This window comes from Ascidia mentula, chromosome 4, assembly GCF_947561715.1.
Source record: "Ascidia mentula chromosome 4, kaAscMent1.1, whole genome shotgun sequence".
In the NCBI taxonomy this organism is placed as follows: domain Eukaryota; kingdom Metazoa; phylum Chordata; class Ascidiacea; order Phlebobranchia; family Ascidiidae; genus Ascidia; species Ascidia mentula.
In genome coordinates, this window is record NC_138569.1 from 17,081,808 (window position 1) to 17,098,301 (window position 16,494).

At 36.9% G+C, this 16,494-nt stretch overlaps 3 protein-coding genes across 4 annotated transcripts; 2 read left to right on the forward strand and 1 right to left on the reverse strand.

The window, feature by feature from the left end:
• The first annotated feature begins 957 nt into the window (after positions 1 to 957).
• On the forward strand, positions 958 to 7,784 carry LOC145897726 (ciliated left-right organizer metallopeptidase-like). Its single transcript, XM_082986133.1, has 16 exons — positions 958 to 1,749; positions 2,394 to 2,478; positions 2,790 to 2,844; positions 3,087 to 3,236; positions 3,317 to 3,439; positions 3,776 to 3,859; positions 3,925 to 4,083; positions 4,203 to 4,274; positions 4,501 to 4,676; positions 4,996 to 5,121; positions 5,199 to 5,286; positions 5,362 to 5,521; positions 5,820 to 5,888; positions 5,978 to 6,116; positions 6,479 to 6,670; positions 6,910 to 7,784. Exons 1-16 carry the CDS (start codon positions 1,080 to 1,082, stop codon positions 7,211 to 7,213), a joined length of 2,652 nt encoding a protein of 883 aa, XP_082842259.1. The 5' UTR covers positions 958 to 1,079; the 3' UTR covers positions 7,214 to 7,784.
• Positions 7,785 to 7,902: 118 nt separating this feature from the next.
• On the forward strand, positions 7,903 to 10,261 carry LOC145898802 (sugar transporter SWEET1-like). 2 transcript variants are annotated; one of them, XM_082987427.1, is made up of 7 exons: positions 7,903 to 7,949; positions 8,130 to 8,216; positions 8,286 to 8,363; positions 8,555 to 8,678; positions 8,743 to 8,904; positions 8,999 to 9,118; positions 9,254 to 10,261. In XM_082987427.1, the coding sequence occupies exons 2-7, from the start codon at positions 8,149 to 8,151 to the stop codon at positions 9,341 to 9,343; spliced, it is 642 nt and encodes a 213-aa protein (XP_082843553.1). In that variant the 5' UTR covers positions 7,903 to 7,949; positions 8,130 to 8,148; the 3' UTR covers positions 9,344 to 10,261. The 2 variants fall into 2 exon arrangements, with proteins under 2 accessions (XP_082843553.1, XP_082843552.1); XM_082987426.1 differs by lacking the exon at positions 7,903 to 7,949 and having other exon boundaries at positions 7,980 to 8,216; positions 9,254 to 10,229.
• A 1,742-nt stretch (positions 10,262 to 12,003) lies between these two features.
• On the reverse strand, positions 12,004 to 16,380 carry LOC145897705 (potassium channel, subfamily K, member 16-like). The gene is made up of 6 exons (XM_082986104.1): positions 16,008 to 16,380; positions 15,833 to 15,947; positions 15,264 to 15,418; positions 14,556 to 14,736; positions 14,371 to 14,493; positions 12,004 to 12,663 (listed from the first exon to the last, which is right to left on the reverse strand). Exons 1-6 carry the CDS (start codon positions 16,317 to 16,319, stop codon positions 12,527 to 12,529), a joined length of 1,023 nt encoding a protein of 340 aa, XP_082842230.1. The 5' UTR covers positions 16,320 to 16,380; the 3' UTR covers positions 12,004 to 12,526.
• Between the last annotated feature and the right edge of the window lie 114 nt (positions 16,381 to 16,494).

Below are 16,494 nucleotides of genomic sequence, written 5' to 3' on the forward strand. Positions count from 1 at the left end.
TATTATTTTTATAGGTTGTAGTCATATTCCAGATCAATGTCCAGGCCTTCATGCTGGTCACTTGATGCAAAAAATAGCTCCACCATACAACCTTACATCCAAAACACAGTAGTTCCCTACATCCACCATGTGACGACTATCCTCCACCATGTAAAGAGTCCTATAGCACAGTCATCCAAAAACATTTCCGCCATCCGCTTTAGTTGTGTGACTATCTCGGTTTCAACAGGTTCTGTCACAAAATACTTTTCATCTTGTGTTTTTCAATTTTTTTTTATTAAGCTAAGACGAGGATTGTATTTGCGATTCGCCCCTCTTGTATGACGATCAGATTAGAGCAACAACGTATATTTGCGAAGACGCATGGTGTCGCCACATTACCAACATGTTAAGAGTAAGACACGACAATATTGTCTGAAGTTCCCCACTCCCTGCACTTGACTTGAGCTTTCTGCAGTCCACTGCCACCGTGAAAACAGTCGTAGAAGCAGTGTTTTTGAGTGCGATACCCCGTTTTGTGAGGCAAAAATATGTTAATTATGCAAGCTTCATTACATCAGTAGCTATTATTAACAGTACTGGCGACTGGCCTATAATGCGGACGACAATGAACTTAGTTTATAGTTGTTTGGGCTTGTGATGATAGGCAGTTGGATAACATATATTCATACCTGAAAAGGGTCACATTGTTCTGTACAAATTGGGTGATGTTTAATAGCAGGGGTGCCACTTGGTTATTTCTTGGTGTAAAAATTCAGCCCGCATGGCATTTTCAAACCAGTGGCATGCCAAATTTAATACACATGCCATGTGTTGTGCAGTATGTGCACCCCTGTTCAATGAAATTTAAACCCACTTTGTTAACTGTTGTTGCAGTAAGTAAGAACCAGTCCTTTGCTGTTTTATCTGGTTCTGTGTTGTGCTTTTAACATATGTTTCTGGTCGTTTTCAGATTGATTCATTTAGTTCATTTATTTTATCTGGTTGGTTGTGCTGGAAGGCGTCATGCTCAATGCTGTTCTCCACCAAGTGCTGTTCAGGCTTAACCACCACTATTTTCACAAGTCTAATGTCAGAAGATGAAAATATGCCCACAAATCATTTTCCTGCTTTTCAGTCAGTACTTTTTGGTCTGTCGATTTCTGTCCTTCATAATGGTCACCTCACTGTTTGCCAATGTTCTGCAGCAAAACATACCAGGTGGTGCCTTTGCAAAGTGCATTCATGACAATTTAAACACTCAGAAAAACGTTCAAAGTCCACAATCTTACGACCCCCGACTTCAAGCTAAAGTTGAGACAAACCCTGAGGTTGTCCCTGTTAGCGATCGAAACATAAACAAACTTTACTTAAACCACTATTATTATAAATACCACTGGAGGAAGTCAAAAACACATGAGGTGAAAAAGAAGAATCGTCAGCAGCGTTCACTTAAACTACGCTGCCACAATAAAGTGTTAAAGTTATTAAAATTGTGGAAGCATATTTCAACTTTGGCCAAACGAGAGGTAAACGAAACACCTGAAGAAGATGATGTTTATGATGATGAGTTTGATGAAACAGATGGCATTGCATACATAGAAGATAGTTTGTTTGATGGCAAAGAAGTTGAGGAGATGTTTAAACCCATCAGAATAAAAGTGTTTTATGATCTAGAAAATATTGGTTTCGCAAATGGCACACAGGAATTTGCAAGACTTCAAACAGGACTGGAAAAGGCTGTAAAGGTCACGGAAAACATTTTGTCAGGTTGGTAAGATTATTCAGTTAAATAAACATTATTGAATATTGACCATGTTAACCTAAGTAAAAGTGAAAATATTCTATTTTATTTTCATTGTCAAGTGTGAGATAAAGTAGTACTCCTCCAAAAAATATATAATGTTCTGACTACACTCCAGTTTCAGGAATTATTGTTGATGCAAACTTTGTTTATTTATTTAGGTATAGAACTTGTACAAGATCCTTAAGCCATACCTGTTGTTAACCATGCCTTTTAAGCAAGGGAACACAATAGCTCTTTGCGCCTTGCTGCCAATTGAGTAATTAAGTTGTACGTACTTGGTCAAAGTGCTTTGTTCTGTAGTACTATGATAACACTCAATGACATTTTGTTTTGCCACTTATGGCCACTCTAATTGTGTTTTCAAGGCAACACCCCATATGAGTACGATCAAACAGCATGCTAGCGCGTGACTACACCACACTTATGACCAAAATGCCCCTTAGTGATAGTCATTGTTTCTCTATTGTGGCAACTGTCTCCAAGGCACTGCTTCTGAATCCCACTTTGGCTAGAGATTAGGCCAAAATATGTCAAAACTCTCCCAAAACATATTTAGTAACCATGATGATAGTTAAAGTGCATTAATCTTTATCACTCTGATTTTTAGTGATTCCAGTCCAAAGGTGCTTACTTTTATCACGTCACAACATATGTGCAATGTATTGGAAAGGCAATTCTCAAAACAGTGGAAGGTATTGCTTGCATCTCATATATGTATGGCTAGCATGCAATTTACTGTTTGTGATACTTTGTTGCAAAGTTATTTGTTTCTTTCTGTTATTTAAGATTAATCTATGAACACATGTTAAATTTTTGACTTTTATACCAGAAACGAGAAAATATATAAACTTTATTTACCACTTTCTGTGAAATAGAACTTTTTATATAGGTCAGAAATCTTGAAATTACCAAAAGCATGTGCAATGTTGCACACAATCACAGAAAGATAAATACATTACAAGTGTTCTTGTAAAGCATGGTCATTTTATTGTTTTTTATGCAGATGTGCCCAATATAATTCTGCATATGGAGGAGAAGGGTGTCTGGATGAATTTAAGGTATTTTGTGCTAAAAATTTCTACTTCCATTCCATACAAAACCAGCTGCAAGCTCTGGCACACTAACTGAAAAAGTCAAAACAGTGTGGATGCTTGTTTTTCCTGGTTGTCATGGCTACCGTTTGTTGAGCTTTTGGTTGTCAACCAAGCATGAAATTGATTGCTTGTTAACCCAGACGCGAGTCTCGATCTCTCTAATTTCACACCATGGTGTTTTGTTCAGAAAACTTTTTCTTTCGTAGATACCAGATCACCATCTGGAGGGCTTTGCAGTATACGATGACAATAGTTCACAGCCTACAAAGGTTTTTTATGACAACGGCACTGGAATTCCTGACACTGACATTGTGCTTTATGTACGTTCAAAACAAACTGTGAAATGCTTGGAATCGGTGAGATATGTGATACATATTCATTCATACTACACAGCTTTACATATAAAACTTAGTAATACACACTTGTTATGTTGCAGGGCACTGTGGCATATGCCTCTTTTTGCCAGTTGGATCAATTTAACCGGCCTGTTTCTGGTTATGCCAACTTTTGCCCTCAACACTTGACCAGTGCAGATTTCAATTCTGAAAAATTTTACCAGGTTTAGAGCGATGTTTATTAGGGTGTTTTGTTTGAAAAAAGATTTTATTGTATTTTGATATTTATAATGTTTTTGAAGTGAATGTTGGGATATATGTTACACTTTATGTGTACATTACAATTATATCACAAAAAACTGCACTTGAGATAACTGTACAAGTACAACAGTATATTAACCATTTGCAAAGGAGAATGTGATTAAGAGCAGTGGTGGCCATCAGGCAAAATTGATATTTCTGTTGTTATTAAAAAAATAAAAGATTATACTAATACTGATTATCTGTCACACTTCTTTGATCAGTCATTTCCAAAGGAAATTAGCTAAACTTTTTTTTAGATTGTGTTGCACGAAATTTTCCACATTCTTGGATTTTCTCAAAAACTCTTTGACAAATTTCAGGAATGCAAGGTTCAACCAACGGTAATTCACAAACATTTTTACCGGCATTCAAATGAAATCTCATAAATACCTGTTTCATTTCACAGGAAAGCCCATTGCGATTTGAAAGAGTGTGCGAAGACAGAAACAATGTTGTCAGTTTCGTCAAGGACTGGTTTCGCATTCTCTCTCCTGCCGTCTTACGAGAGACCACTAATCATTTTAATTGCACTGGCATTGGTGGTCCACTGGAGGGCAGTGTGACGGTATGTTTCTCCTTTTGTGTAGTGCAGTGATCCAATGTGTAAATTGTCTTGCCATGATTGATGTTACATGCATTTCAATTGTTTATGTTTTACTAAAAAATCTTTTCATGTTTAAACAGAACAAACAAATAAGTTCTCATTGGGAGTCGAGATACCTGCAGCCATCTCTCATGACTGCTTCGCTTGGTCTAGTAAGTGAATAATACTCATTTTGCAATAAAATTTACACTAAAAAACTACGGTTTTGACTGTAGTTCAAAACAAAGTTTTACTGCTCTTTGTTGGTCACCTAAAAAAATTATGTAACTATACTTTTTAGCACCTTGCTAAATCCAAGGTTTAGTCCATGTTTAACACAGAAAATTGGTCAATTGTACATTGATTGCACATATCACAATGTTTTAATTTTGTTTCAAGCCTCATCTCACTGTATTGGACCGAATCACACTGGCTGTGTTGAAAGATAGTGGCTGGTACGAAGTAGATTTTTCAAAAGCAGATGAAATGTTCTGGGGCAAAAATGCTGGCTGCGAATTTGGTACAACCTCCTACTGTCATTCGGGCAACACACCTTTCTTCTGCACATCATCAGAGTAATTCTCATTACATTTTTAAAATGAACATTCATCAGCAAATAATGACAAATTTTGTAGTGGCCAAATGAAACTTATCATTCTGTTATGGTATAAAATGATCAAGAAATTGAAATTTAAAAAAAACCCAGCTAATTTACCCCATTGGAATTGTATCCAATGTGTTTAAAATAATACAACACAGTTATGTAGAAAAACATTAAAATAGCATCATTGGCAATACTCAAATGCACACTAATGATATATAAAAGTTACTGCCCTGCAGTTGGTGTATGTGTAGCTTTCTGTACTATTTTGCTGAGTCTTGTTGTTTTGACAGCTTGGTGAATGGTTGCCACTACTTGCACTTGGACAAGGGAGTCTGCAAATCCAGTGAGTTTTTGGACTCCTGCAAAATTTACAAACCAGCAGAAGGAATGGAATGTTGGAAACCTGCAAACAATGTGTAAGATTATATAACCTTCCAATATGTTTGCAAAGTGGATTCACTCCTATCATACTCTTATGGTATATAATGTACAGGGACTCCGAGGAAAACCAATGGAAGGGCGAGACCTACAATATCAACAGTCGATGCTTCATTTCAAATCTTTCTTCCGAAAGTCCAGAGGTAACTTTTCACTCTTGAAGAACCTCTCTTCAACACACTGTACCTGCCTTTAACACATCACGCTTGAATTGCCAGGAATCGACGACTTCTCACGTATCGAAGCGCAGTATAAGGGAGGAAGGGCGTTGCTACGAACACAGATGCAATAACACGCAAACGTTGGAGATTCGTGTGAGCGGATCAGAGTGGGTGGTTTGCCCCAAGAACAAAATTGTTAAAATACCTGGTTATGAAGGTGAGACTATATGTTTATGAATGCTTCAAGCTGCTTCAAGCACATTGGGGCATGATTTGACATTTTAAACAGTAATTATCGAGCATTCCGCAACATGGCCGTATCGTCTATTTAGTTAAACGTCTCCTTGGCAAGCTTGACGAAATAAAATCATGCCATCGGTAATTACTGTGCATATATTCCCTTTTTAATTTTTTTAACATAAACGTAGTACAAATACGTTTTAATACACGTCACCGCCTTCGCGCTTAAACCGATCATATTATAATTTACGCCAACAAACTGTATGTTGACGTAGGCAGCATCCGGTGTCCCAACCCACGGTGGATGTGCAGGGAAAACATAACAATGGGAACAGTCACAACAGGTAAGCTTGCACTTCGCCTTACCATAGCACTGCATGTATTTTTCGGCTATCACCGAACCTTCAACACGCTTTGATTCTTTTGTCATCAGGTTCCAAGTCATGTGCCACTGTTAATATCTCATTTGGGGGACTGCGAAAGTGGCTGAGTTCACGCGATAGCACGGCTCGTTTGAAAGAGTTTGTGGACAAATTTAAGGACGCTATACACAAACTAGTGCAAGGCAATGGGTAAGTGTACGTCATTTATGCAGTTTGTGTCAATTATTATCTTTTCTTGGTGTGCTATCAATGGTGTTCTTTTAATTTTTTGCTTCTGTTTAATTCCAATTTTAAGTCATCAAATTTCCACAAAAATAGAGAAGTTCAAGAACATTGTCATGAGGCCAAGTGGCCGTTGTTGTGGATCGAAACTATATTGTAAAACGTTGGTTTGTTTTATTGTGCATTAAAAAACATGATTTTAATGTAGCAACATAGAAAACAGCAAAAGCTGAATACAGAAAAAAAAACCTTTTTTTTTACTATTTCAATTCCTCGAAACGCGCCCACCAGCAATAGAAATATGATAAATATTCACCTTTAATTTTTAGAACAACCATTCAAGGTCAACCGTACCGAAGTGCAGCAGAAACAATCACGTTTCAGCTCAAGACCGACCAGTCGATCGACTCTTCGAAACACGCCTGCAGCGAGGCGGTAAGGAGGTTGAAAATTATGGTCACAAACAAGGTGTTTGTCATCGCAACCAGTGAAGGAGAGCTCATGGGGACTCACATATCAGTGTAAGAACTGTGTGGTTTTTATTGTGACAACAATTGCTCACTTGAGACCGTGCAACGACTTCTTTTTTTTCACGTCACACTTACATTTTTGAAAAAAAATCGGTATGTTCGAATGCGGCGCCCTAACCCCTATGTCCCTGATGAAGGTATACCAGGAAAACTTTAATGAATTCTCCTTTGATTTGTGCCAGAAAGTCGTTACCTATAAACACAATAACCATATCACTATATCCGCACAGAAAATACACCCTGCTTCCCTGCGACGAAATTCCGGGGAAAGGAGAAGAGTCCAGCACAAAAGAAACACAACAGGATGCTCCACGAAGCCCTCCACCGCCGGGAATTATAGCAGCTACAGCTGTAGGCGCCGTTTGCGTGTGCGTTTTTGCCGCAGTTGGCGGTGTCCTGTATTGGAAAAGCACCATACCCCGCTCTGTGGGCCCCACGACAGTGTCGGCCATCGACGTCACCTACCAGCCGAACCGGTCATCCATAACGACTGCCTCCGACAGCAGCGTGGGTCAAATCGAGTTTCCTGTATGATGTCTTGTATGTGGTGATTCCCCTAATGATCGTATTTGTAAAGGGGTGTTGGGTGTGAGTGGTACAGTGCAATATTTTTTCTTTGATACTGACGACTGTTTTTTGTTTGTTGTCTTTGCGGTGCCTTTTTCCAAGAAATCATGCAATTCCGGCTTTGCTGCATTCGTTTCCTTTCATATATACATCAACGACGCTAACTATCAATTCATATACAGTATTGCAACACTATTTGTTACTGCTTTGCTGTTGCCCCGTTCGTCGTAACTATTCGGGGAAATTTTTACTGAACATTGCACAATTTCTTTGTACACAAACGAACAAGTTACAAGTTAAACACATTCTGAACCACGCAGTTTTTTAGTGACTATACTTTGTATATGCGGGTGTCTTGTTTTGCAATCATTCAGCAGTTCGTGTTTTGTCATTTGTTTCTTCGACGTAAATCGGCTGTCGCCTCTTACCGAGACCCAGTCTGTATTTAAAAAACTTTAGTGCCTCTAGTTTAATTATAATATATGCCTTGGTCAACTTGGCGGTGCTTGATGTGCTTCGTTGTTTTCAAAAAATAAATCGAGAAATTATTCGTGGTTTGTTTTGGCCAACCGGCAAATCTCCAGGCATTTACGCCACGTATCACAACATATGTGTTCTCTGCAGACTGGGATAAATGGCGCCAAATCAAAACAGAAATTTGATCCAGGAGGAAGGCAGCAGCGGTTGGTTTGGAGGGTGCAAGGTGCAACAGTGGAGTAGCTTACTGAACGCACGTTTAATATATTATCTTGAAGAACATAAACAAAGTGGCTAATTCTGGTTATTGTGACTGTTTACGTATTTTGGATAACATTTCAACTATAGTTTACTGAGTTGTTGATTAGTTGTGCCAGAAGAACAATTTAATTGAAATATATTGTAGGCTTACTTAATAAATTGAGATGGAAATGCTTGATGTTTTATCCAATGGCTGTATCTTTTTCACCATAGTAATGTTCGCAACTGGAATGTAAGTTCCTTGTATGGGTATTAAATGCATGTGTGCATTTACACTATTCAAACATATTTTTGCTTTCAGTCCACAATGCTTGCAAATGTTCAGACAGAAGAAAACATCAAACATTCCTTTTCTTCCATTTTTGATGACCAATGTAAAGTATGTTTGCAATAAACCAAATTGTTATGCACGAATAAAACTAAACATATACTTCAAGGTTGCCCACTTCACCCTTAATGGAGTGATAAACAGTGTGAAACATTGCAGCAATACAATTGGTTAAAATTTGGCACAGATATGTATAAGTATTTTCATTAGATGTCTGAGGATTGTTTTTTATTTTTGAATAGCAATATATCATGGATAATTTATGGAAGGATGACGAACAACTTTACTGTAGTTTTTGTTAATGTGGTTGGATGTGGATTGCAAACACTGTACATGTCGGTACATATATTTTACTGTGATGCAAAGGTAAGTGGTTTAGACACCATTGTTTTTTTATTTGCCACTGATCCCAAAATATTTCATCATACAGAAAAAACAACTGATCCAGTCATTTGTTGCTGCGTTATTTGTAATACTCGGATATTTCTATGTGAAAAATGGTTTCACTAGCTTGGCTACATCTATTAATGTAACTGGGTTTGTTTGCTGTATTATCACCATTCTCATGTTTGCCTCTCCACTGACTGAAATTGTAAGTACAGTAAACTTTTATATGGAAATAAGTGTTTTTGGGTTTTTTTTTAAAAACGGTTCTGTTCACTGCGATGTTTGTGCATTTTTTGCAGAATACTGTAATTGCAGAAAAATCAACTGCTACAATATCGTTTCCTCTTACTGTTGCTTCGTTTATTTGTGCTGGCCTATGGACATTATTCGGCACTCTCTTGCATGACAGTTTTATTGTGGTAAGTGTTAGATACTTTCTCTAACATTTTTATTGTGTGCAATTATTGAAATTGAATTTTGCCTGATTGATAATACATATTGCTGAAACATTGCTGAACAACATGTGTATAAATTAAACTAACTACTGTTTTCAGGTTCCAAATGCACTTGGTGTCGTCACAAGTTTGGTACGTTTCTTTTTGTTCCACAAATATCCAACAAAATCCCAAGTATTGCCAATGTGAAATTTCAGCTTTTTAGCACTTTTCTTTTATTTCAAGTATTTTGAACTGTTGTGTTTCTGCAAAGAGTTTTACCCATTGTCACATTTTAAACATCCTGTCGACTATATTTCTTGCCCCAAAGGTTATTTGCTTCCAGTGTAATCATCCCAACGCTGTAGTGAAGATTTGTTATGGCTCGTGTACTACTTGGACGATTATAAGTGTTTTTTATTAAATATATTGCATTTCGGTTTAACGGTACGCACTAATGCTTTGGTGTTGTGAAGCAGCTGTCGTTAGCTTCGTTTAGCTCTATTGTATTTCAGACCAAACGGAAATAACAACTGATAGTTGGCCTATTCCTGATGAATAGGCGCAAGCTGCATATTGCGTTAATCAACTTTGCAGCTTCATTAAACGCTTTATAGAATAAGACGTAAAGCAGCGTTGCATATGTAAATGAAATAGTTTTTGTGAAAAGTCGCTTCCAGCATTTTGACAAAAACATGCGTAGATGGGTCATAAATATTTCCAATGCAGTAAAAAGCGACCAATTATGTTGTTCTTTTTTACCTTTTCGCTGCATCTGTTATTGATCTTTGGTGCGTGAGTTGCATAAATGCAATATACAAACTATCACATATGGTTGATGACAGGTATATATTCTCCTGCTTTTTGGGTTCGTGTTTTTAGTCACAGAAACGCAAACCCATAAATCTCTCTGTTTTGCATTTAACCTTGTTGTTATGCATAAAATACACACAGATATTGCATCACATTTGTTCTACTTCAAACGCTAAAAGTCAATGCAGGTGCGGTTAACTAATACCCTTCTTTGCATCATCAGCGTATTAGTGATGTACTTCAGTATTATAAAGCGTATCGTCCAGTAAAGCGATGCGGCCAATTTATTTCCAAAGGTATTTGGGCCAGATAAAAGCATTTTGTGGTTACGTGAGCGACCACTACATATATAAACAGCACATAAAGTAGGCAAAATGGCATGGGTTAACCTCTCACGTTTTATCGGTGCGAGCGCCAAATTAATTCGTTTTAGTATTTTGTTTAAGTCTGGATTTCAAAAGACGACTTCTAGTATTTTGCATTCGCACACAGACTTGCTGATACCTTTGAGTATTATATTATCTTTGTTTCCTCATTACAACGTGTGCTCCTTAGTCGCAATATCGTATCATGTCTAATATACTATTGTTTCTGTCCCAACTGTGATATCAACCTGGTGTATTGTGATTCTTCCGACAAATGAACAGATTACATTTGCTCCGTCTTAGCTCAGACGTGCTGTAGACGCGACCTGACTGCCTCAGGTTTAGACTAGAAGTTAATATACCGAGGTTCACTAAATGCTTCGGTGAAACCTCGGGTCTCGCAATGATGTTGGGTTCGTGGTAATGGATGACAGTAAAATCCGTCGCATTCCCTTCTTCATCGTAAAATCAACAGCAGCAATCCGAGAAAGTTGGAATGAAAAACGGGTGGGAAAAAGGTGTCATTTAACGATGGGAAACAAGAATGATCTTCCCTTCCACTGAGAATGTATTTTAAAACAACTTTGACTGTCCATTTTTGTAAGAATAACCTAAATTTAAAGCAACTAATTTAGGGGGATATACGTGGAACAGTGCTGCTTCACCTGGTGAGTGGTTCACCCATTGTGCATATTTTTTTGTTTGGTTGAAGCACCATCAGTAACTATCATACAAGTCAAGGAAAAGTCTTGCGCTTGGCTTAGAATGTGGCTTTTAGCGTGAATCAATGTTACATAACAAAGTTTAGTGTCCTACAACATTTCACTAAATGCAATGCCGCTAACTCGAAGAAGAAAAACTATAACCGAAAAACGTCCAAATCTTATTCAAAATGGCAAAACAACCGCTAGATGGTGCTGCAGACAATATTACCGTTTTTTACGTAAGCGGCCAAACGCCCGACCCATTATCGGGATTCGTGGCCAAAATTAGCTTTCAAAACTACAAGCAAATAAAACGGATAAAACGTCTAGTCTGGTACCCAATGGTTGACGACGACTATGTATTACTTGGTTTAGATGTCAAACCTTGTATTTTTGCATTTTTCGGCTGTTTTGCTGGCAGATCGTTTTATCAATTTATTATTTATTTTTTAAATAAATTTTCCAAAACTTATATAAAAGTGTCATCCGATTAGGCAAAAATACAAGGTTTGGCATCTAAACCATGTTTAAAAACTTGTTTAATGAGAAAAATAAAAGAATTACAAACGATAACCACAAAAATCGACGTCAAAGCGAACTCGAAACCACTGACATTACCCTTTCGACTTTAAATAAATTACCTGCCTTCTGCCTGATTGTCAGTGGTTAATTTTTGTGAGTAAATTTACTGCATAATATAATAAATTGAGTGCAGGAAAAAACGCTTTTTTGCAGAGTAAGGTTACAAACATGATCACAGAGAGCTTAAATAAATCGTATCCAAATCGACACGCCTGATTGCCGTTTCGTGTCTTTCGGGAAAGTGGCACCGATCACTGCTCGTCAAATATTGAATCGTGATTTACAATGTGCACACAAACCATCGAGGTTGACAATTCCTGGGTACAAACAAGCGAAGCACAGTTTTGTATACAGGATATGAACTGATGGGCTCTTTGTAAAATGTACGCCACACAGGTATTTTATATTCCACCTTTTATTAGAAGTATGACGGGCTATCGACATGTACAGTGCTATAACAAAACAAAAGTAGCAAAAAAACGCAGACATGAATTAGCATTAAAAATTATGCCCGAAAAAGTACTTTCAAGTAAATGTAAATCGTTTTTGAAACATATTTGGTTTGAGGTCATTTGGTCCAATAATCGCAAACCACAGTACGCCCTACTGCTGCGAGCAAAGTTTGAATTGGTAACAGTGTCTTTTTGTGATGACAGGCAATTACTTTGACCTTTGATTATGCTACATTGACTGCGCGTTGTTGCCTACAAAGTGTCTATGAAGTAGAAACGTTACATAAAACGTTGCAAAATTGCAATATTAAGTTATGTTATCACTACAAAAAAACTAGTACAGTACTACAGAATAAACCGGTGCAAACTCGGAAAAGGCACTATTTTCCTGGGTTAAGGATGCAATTGGTTACAGAGAACCGCCCTGTACGTACGTTTCAGACAAAATCATGTGAATTTGGAAAAAAAGGGAAACAGTTAGCGAGCATTATCCGTAATGCTGCTCTTTTCGTTGTGTTCGTCCGAAACCGGACAATTGTCGTCGTCTTCATCCATCCCGTCGTGTTCAACGCCGTCCGGTGCTTCGTATTCTGCTTGTTTTGTCTCAGTCTGACCTGTGTGCACATCACTATTACTTTATGACCAGAAACTTTGCATTAATTTCAATGTGTGTATGTGAAGATTATATACAAAACATACGAGACTTGATTTGGCGCAACCAATTTATAGCATCATGGGAATGGTATAAAGCAGTGGTTCGTAACCTTTTTACATGTCGGCACCCCCATGAAATCACCAACAAATTTTTTGCAAAATATTCAGGCAATACAGTGATGTAACAAAACCTAAATTCAATCTCCTGGAACCATTGGAAAATAGGATGATAAATTTAAAGGACAGCTGTGAGGGGATTGAATGGGAGAGAAATATGAGTTGTTCACAACCTAAAAATGAGCTTTTGAGTACAGGGACTTGTACTTTGCCCACACAACAAATAGATTTCCGGCTAAATGGTATTCCACTAATTTGTATGGTTATATCTCTCAACTCTATCGGCCTTCACAACGAGGATGCCATTGCTTCAAACAAAGTAAACCGAAGGTCGTTCCAGCCTGAAACTGTTCGCTGGATGTTGCTTTGATTCAAGCGATAGAAAAATAAGATGGACGCAATAATGGAAAAAAACACCCTCGCATAACGCTTTTTGGGCAAATGCAGTTTAAAACAAATGCTGAACGCAGAAATTAAATGGTGGTTTCGCAACAAAAGTACATGAGCAACTGGGCTCCCAGGCCAAACGTGGCAGAGCGTTCATATGTTAATATTAGATATGAAAATGGAGTTGCGCAACAGGTTTTTCAGTTCTCACACTCAACTGGACAAACAAACCAACCGCATGGTTGTGGTATACTGGATCTTTGCCTCCGAATAAATTTGTTAAGCTCCAAGTCTCGCCTCAGCTGAGAAGCTCAATGGCGAGACGTGGCAAAGACGAAAGTTGGGGAAAAATTAAACTCGAAACACAATCACGTTAATACAACTTAAGACGACAAAATCACACAAGGTTAAGCTTGATTAAATAAAAAAAAGTCACGACTCGATCGCACAGTGGATCGGAATGGGTAAAAACCGCATTTTTTTGTTTTGAGAACGCACGTTGCACAGGTGAAAATTCATATAGAATCCGTTATTTTTAAACGGTTGTTAAATCTATGTTTACATTGATTCACCCTGTTTCGCTCATGGGGTGTAGGTAATTAAAGTTCAACTGCTGCAAATGATAAAATACTGCCAAACAAAGGTAACATAACATTGAAATACTTTTTTTTGCAACCAGTTCACTATAAACAATTTACAAAAAAAAAACAGAAAAATAATGTTAATAGCTTGGTTTGTATAAAAGTGTTAATAAACAAAATGAGCTGTTTGTATCTGGCAAAGATACATAAAACAACATATTGTGTTGTGCAAATGGTACCTATCTTCAAGGTCACTGGTGCTTGTATCACTACTTTCATGCCTTAGTAACTGCATGGCTTGTTTAACAACCGCGGCTTCTGCCATATCTATGATGTCTATGCTTTTTCGTGCAAGCAATGTTTCTGGAACTGACATAGAGGTTTACTTCCATTGGTTCACATTTTGTTAGGTCAGTGGCTCAAATTCATGACAGCATGGTTTGAAAATATTATATAAAAATTTTTGGGCACATCACTAAAGGAATTAAACTTCAAAACTTTTTTTTATAAAAATGCAAGTTTTGGTATTTTTGGTAAAATATGGCATGCATTTGACTAACACTTACAAAACATGTCACTTACCATGTTGCTTTAACCTTGTGGAAATGATGCTTACAAATGTAGCCATGAATGCAAGGCCAAAAAGAATCCAGAAATAAACCATGACTCTGTACATGGATATGTAATTCACATCTGGGTTATTGCCTGTCATAATAAATACAGAATACTGCTGGTAATGTCCACATTAATACCAATAAATGACATACCAGCAACATAATCACCAAATCCTATTGTGGTTAAGGTTATTATGGAGTAGTACATGCTTATCCCAAATGGCCATTTTTCAACAGCACTGAAAATGATTGAAGGGATGCAACAAAACAGAGTGAATCCAGTGGCAGCAAAGCAGCTGAAAATCAGCAGGTTTTTCAACCATGGCTTCATATCCTGCAATTGACGCATTGTAATAGGTTGATTTACAGGAAGTGGTGCGTATTTGCATGTTGTATGGGGCACATGGCTGCAGTGGAGACCGGGCACTAGTTTAATGTCCATCTTTTCCAAAAACGTATCAAATTTCATAAAAAAAATTATACTTCTATATACCGTACGTTTGTACAATAGGTCTTACAGAAAGCCAAAGCTAACATGCTATTAATTATCCTAAGTTAAGTAGACGTTTCGAACACAAACTGCGTTCAGTTACTATTAAATGCAAAACGTCCACTCAACTTAAGAATGCCAAACGTCTACTCAGCTCAAGATGATTAATAGCATATTAGCTTTATGTTTCAAATTTAAAGTAATTAACTCCAAGTATCTTGCAACCAGATCTAACAGAATTTCCCAGATCAATATTATATCAATTTTCAAAATACTTACACTTAACCTTTAAATATCACACCATTTTAAGGACGTAATGCACTAAAATCACAAAGATTACTTAATCTAAACACAGCCATATGGCTAATTACCGTTTTGTCAACAACGTTGGATAGTCGTTTAATACCACGTGCAAACAAATCACCAAGTCCGCTGAACATAATGGCAAATAGTGGGATTCCCATAAGAGCATAAATTACACAAAATGCCTGGCTTCCTGCTGTTGTTGGTGATATATGTCCATAACCTAATTTACATTACATGTTTACAAAAAGGAGTAACATGTTAAAATTAACTTTTTATTAATACAAAAAACTTTGTTATCTATAAACAACAAAAAGTAGTATTTGTATATTAAAAACCTTCGGTACTTTTCATGAGATCTTTCATTTATCATTGACAATTTAAAAAATGCTTGAATATTGGTTGCATAGCTACAGAATAATAAAGAAAATAAAAAACTGTTTTCTTAATAGTATTTTTTTAACCTTTTTATCCAAAATTAAATTTTAAGTTTTATTAAATGGAGACAAAATAGCTGGCATAAAAGAATAATTTTAATTTTTTTTACTGGCATAAATATCCTTGTATATATATATATATATATATTCATTTATTTTGTTTTAATTACCAGTACCAGAGCCGGCTATACTATAATTACCTATTGTAGTGATAATAGTTCCAGAGAAAAATACTGAACTCTGGAAGTCCCAGCGATTCGGACATTGTACTTGACCCCGCAAGGAAATTCCTAGATCATAGTATTCATTTACTTTCTGAAAATATAAGACATGTATAAAGTTATATTACACTAACAACATGTTTAACTACTTTACCTGAAAAAACAAATCCACTTCTGTTGCATTGGAGTTTTGCCAGGTGGTATTAAGAAAACTCTCTTTAAACTTTTTTGCCTCAGAACATTTTTGCATTTCAAGTGGTCTTTCAATTGAATAAAACACTGCAGCCCCAATAACCAAGTACACGAAGTAACCCACGGTGAGTAAAGTCAAAGTTTTCCACTTCATCTGCATAATATATATATATATTAATATAGTTTGGGGGAAAATAACATAATTGTGACCTAAATACGAAGAAATAAAAGTTCGCCGAAACGAACAATATTTTTTTTGTAAAACAGGAGACATTCCCAACTATAACATAGTACACTTTGTCATAAAAACACTACCTACTGCTGATACATCCCGAGACAGATTTGCATTCTTCAAAATTGTAACGCATCTTCTTGAAACAGTTTACCGCGGAAAAAAGGCGACCACAAGAATTGTTAAATCGTTGCAAAACAATTATAATGGGAAACCA